General features: G+C 37.3%; 1 gene segment (V, D, J or C); it reads left to right on the top strand.

Moving 5' to 3' along the window:
* The first annotated feature begins 1,554 nt into the window (after positions 1 to 1,554).
* On the top strand, positions 1,555 to 2,260 carry LOC119775167. The segment is given in 2 exon segments: positions 1,555 to 1,741; positions 1,812 to 2,260. Coding segments are annotated over 2 exon segments (504 nt in total).
* Positions 2,261 to 2,598: the final 338 nt, after the last annotated feature.

Genomic DNA, 2,598 nt, shown 5'->3' on the forward strand with positions numbered 1-2,598 from the left:
AGTGAACAAAGACTACACTCACAAGAATCCAGAATGGAATAAAGGTTCCAACCACCGGGAGCAGGAACAAATCAAATCAAATGTAATGATAGAAACCTTAGTCAGTTAAATAACCTGCTGCTGTCATTCTGCACATCTCTGATGTTGCTGCTATTTTCAAATATCCATTACTGTAAAAATGTCCATAGCTGCATATTGGTTATTTATTCTCCAGTTTGATATTGTTAAAACACTTTACAGTATTTTATTCTTTATCTTTTAACTCTTCACTATTATGTTATTATTAGACATATTTTCTAAGGTCCACATTTGTGTGACCTTATTCTTCTTTAATCTTTTTTGCTGCTGTAAACACCAGAATTTCCCCATTTTTGGACAATAAAGGGATTTTCTATTCTATTCTATTCTATTCTATTCTATTCTATTCTATTCTATTCTATTCTATTCTATTCTATTCTATTCTATTCTATTCTATTCTATTCTATTCTATTCTATTCTATTCTATTCTATAAAATGAGTAGAAAGATATAAGTAATTTTTAACAATGTGTGTATAAGAAATATCTGCAAAATCTCTGATATTCAACAGCAAAAAATATTGAAACAGATTTAGCAAAATAACAATTGAAAAAATTAAATCCTATCAGATTTATAGTCCCCACCCTGCAGATCTATTAGAATCTGTCCTTAAATTCCAGCCAAACCCATTTACACAGTAACAGATAAAAACCTTTAGATAAACCAAACATTACCGCCACATATCTGACTCTATAACCATTAAAACAACTATTTTCATTTATTTCAGACGGAACTATTCACAGACTGGATTATAATAAACTGAACTTCCAATATTCACCACTGTTCGGCACCAAGTACCATTTTCCTCTGACCACGGAGCAGCCGGCTTGCTTGGTCTCTCAATGAATCCTGGGTAAACCAGGGATAGAGAGGATACATCGGACCCGTCCTTCAAATCACGCAAAAAGAAGGAAGCATTTGTAGGCTGCATAACGAGGAGTCTTTGAATCCGACCAGACCTCGGCGCCGCGCTATGACGTCTTTAAATCTGGCCTTCTGAGGACGCAGCCCATAAATTGGAACACAGTGTATGTCGTTCAGTGTTTGGTTTTATTATTTCATTATCGATCAACTTAATGTATTTTATTTGTACAAGAGTTCAACAACTGTTATCTAGAGCCACTTAACAAAAACATCTCATTAATATTAAAGAAATCAAGACAGATTTAATGTCCATTATTAAAAATTCTGCTATGATCCATGCAGCATTTAACTATAGTTTATTCTCTTTATGACCTGCTTTGCAATTTTTCTTTCTCCTGAAACTGTTTATAGTCACTATAAATTGTGCCATACAGGAGATAAAAGAATATTTCACTAATCTGCTGTTGAGGCAGCAGTTCCCTTGCTATTTGGAGTTAAACCAAGTTAGTTGAAACATTCTTTCATATAGAAATGCAGTAAAAAGGTAAAGAAAATGAGGCTGAACACATTTTAGAGTCAGTAAAATCCTTTAGATGATCTTTTCTTAAACCAGAAGAAGCTGTGAGTCTGTTCAGCAGGAGGAAGAGGAGCTGAGAGCTTCAGGGAGGAGCTGAGCTGTTACTGAACTATAGAAGAGACACAAACTTCCACATTCAACACAGTTCAAACATTAACTCTGATCATCATGCTGTCTTTGCTCACATCTGGATTTACTCTGCTGGTTCTGCTTATAGGAACAGGTTAGTTGGAGTCTTTCAGAGAACTATTTGATCCTTGTTGTTCTTCATTTATTTTATTTTCTTCCTTCAGGTGTAAACTGTCAGCAACTCACTGCAGCAAAGACTGAAGAGTTCAGTCTAGAAGGCAGCTCTGTTACTCTGTCCTACACTTACTCCAAGAAAGCAGATGGGGGTGATTATTTCTTCTGGTATCGACAATATCCTGGACAACCTCCAGAGTTCCTGATCTCTCACTTAGGAACAGGACAAGAAACCTCTCAGAAGGTTCCTGGTTTTTCCTTCAAAGTGAGTGATGATAAAACCCAGATGGACCTGCTGATCTCCTCTGCTGAGCTGACAGACTCTGCTGTGTACTACTGTGCTGTGAAGCCCACAGTGACAGGAAACACCAGAACTCTGTACAAGAACCTGCAATACTCCACAGCATCCACTAGAGGGCCTCACACACTTCATTATACTGAATTATGTCTCCACTTGAGCCTTAGAGCTTTTCTAAGAGCAGAAATGATGTCATTGTGAGGATCTAAACTAGATTGGATCCATGGAGAAACTCATGATTGGACTTTAAAGCAGTGGTCCTCAGCCTGAGACATCAGGACATTGTTTCCCCCAAGTTTAGAGGAAACCCTTTGTCCAACAGGTTTCAGTGTAAAGAATGATTTCCTTCAGCAATTTGTTTTGACTCTGACAACTTTCCATCATTGTAAGTAAGGGGGATGAACAGTGCCCAGGAAGAACAGGGCTGATTACCATGCAATATGAGCCGTTTACTGTGAACTGCTGTGAAAGTGCTGACTGAGTGAAATCCATCAGTCTCTCTTTATTTAACTGGGGTGAAGTTCAGGTTGAATACTTTT

The sequence above is a fragment of the Cyprinodon tularosa genome, unplaced genomic scaffold (assembly GCF_016077235.1).
Source record: "Cyprinodon tularosa strain WSP-4 unplaced genomic scaffold, ASM1607723v1 ctg853, whole genome shotgun sequence".
In the NCBI taxonomy this organism is placed as follows: domain Eukaryota; kingdom Metazoa; phylum Chordata; class Actinopteri; order Cyprinodontiformes; family Cyprinodontidae; genus Cyprinodon; species Cyprinodon tularosa.